Source organism: Rhincodon typus, chromosome 36, assembly GCF_021869965.1.
Source record: "Rhincodon typus isolate 14 chromosome 36, sRhiTyp1.1, whole genome shotgun sequence".
Taxonomy (NCBI): domain Eukaryota; kingdom Metazoa; phylum Chordata; class Chondrichthyes; order Orectolobiformes; family Rhincodontidae; genus Rhincodon; species Rhincodon typus.
This window is the reverse complement of record NC_063367.1, coordinates 8,750,660-8,752,039: the sequence shown is the minus strand read 5'-3', so window position 1 is coordinate 8,752,039 and position 1,380 is coordinate 8,750,660. Positions and strand designations below refer to the sequence as shown.

The 1,380-nt window shown below is 49.3% G+C and overlaps 1 protein-coding gene across 1 annotated transcript in view; it reads left to right on the top strand.

Annotated features, from left to right (window-relative positions):
* The first annotated feature begins 1,092 nt into the window (after nucleotides 1-1,092).
* Nucleotides 1,093-1,380, top strand: part of LOC109911167 (ornithine decarboxylase antizyme 2-like) — a 15,622-nt gene continuing 15,334 nt past the window's right edge. The window contains 1 exon segment of the mRNA XM_048617293.1: nucleotides 1,093-1,367. Within this exon segment, the coding sequence (XP_048473250.1) occupies nucleotides 1,270-1,367 (98 nt within the window). The 5' untranslated portion in view covers nucleotides 1,093-1,269.

Here is a 1,380-nt window from a genome sequence, read left to right as displayed (position 1 = left end):
CTAACTCTATTTCCCTCTTGTTATTTATAAACTTTAATTGGATTGGATCGCATTTCAATCTCCTTTGTTCCAGTGGAAAAGTCACAGCCTATCCAGCCTTTTTTTTTATAACTCAAACCTTCTATACCTGGCAATGTCCTAGTAAATCTCTTCTGAAGTCCCTCTAGCTTGATAATATCCTTCCAATAACCGGGAGACCAGTCCAGGGGCAGACAGTGGATCAGCGGTTAGCGCTGCTACCTTGCAGCACCAGGGACCCGGGTTTGATTCCAGCCTTGGGCAAATGTCTCTGTGGAGTTTACGCATTCTCCCTATGTTTGTGTGGGTTTCCTCCCACAGTCCAAAAATGTGCAGGTTAAGTGGATTTGCTAAGCTAAATTGCCCATAGTGTCTAGAGTAGGGGTTGGGCCTGGGTGGGACGCTCTTGAGGGTTGTTGTGGACTCAATGGGCCGAATGGTCTGCTTCTGCACTGTAGGGATTCTATGAACTGGACACAGTATTCCAGAACAGACTTCACCAAACTCCTGTACTCAAAGGACTGAGCAGCAAACATGCCAAATGTCTTTTTAACCTTTTAACTTAAATACACACTTCAAAGAATAATGAACCTCAATCCCCTCAGTCCCTCTGTTCTACAACACCACCCTGGGCTCTACTACTAATTGTCTAAGCCCTACCCTTATCTTAATATCTTTGAGGATCTGGACTAGGAATCATTTTGGGGTACCCTGAGGAGGTAAGAGGACGCTGCATCAATGCAAATAGCTTTCTTGAAAGTCTTTTTAAGCTCAACGTTCAATTTGCAAACCAAACCAGCAAAAACCTTATCCTACAGAAACATACACTCTCCAGTTCCCAGGCACCACTTTGAACAGCACAGAGGCCCCGCCCCCCTCGCCGGTCAATCACAGAGGCACTGACGTCACGGGCCCAACCAAAACAATAGCCTGATGAGAATTAAAACGAAAAATAACCAGCGAGGAAATACATATTTCAATAAAAGCCAGCGTGGTGCGGCGGCTGTGGGATAAAATAATCTGTGTTGTCTTATGTGTTTATGGGTGCGGCCCATGATGCCCCGCGAGGCTATATAAGCGGGCGGCGGAGACGCAGCGGCCGCTGAAGGTTCTGGAAGGCGGCGGGAGCAGGTTAGAGCGGAGCGGGCGCTACACGGTAAGGCACTGACACTCAGGGCACGGCCCGATGGACGGGCAACTGCTGCTGCCGCTGCCAGCATAACCCAGCGAGCGGGCTCTGTCTGCGGCCGGATGGTGAGAAGCTCCGTCGAACGGATACTCAACAGCCACTACTTCGGGAAAGAAAGAGACAAGAGCCCAGTCAGCGAGATGATAAATACGCAAGAGAGGTGAGGGGGGGGG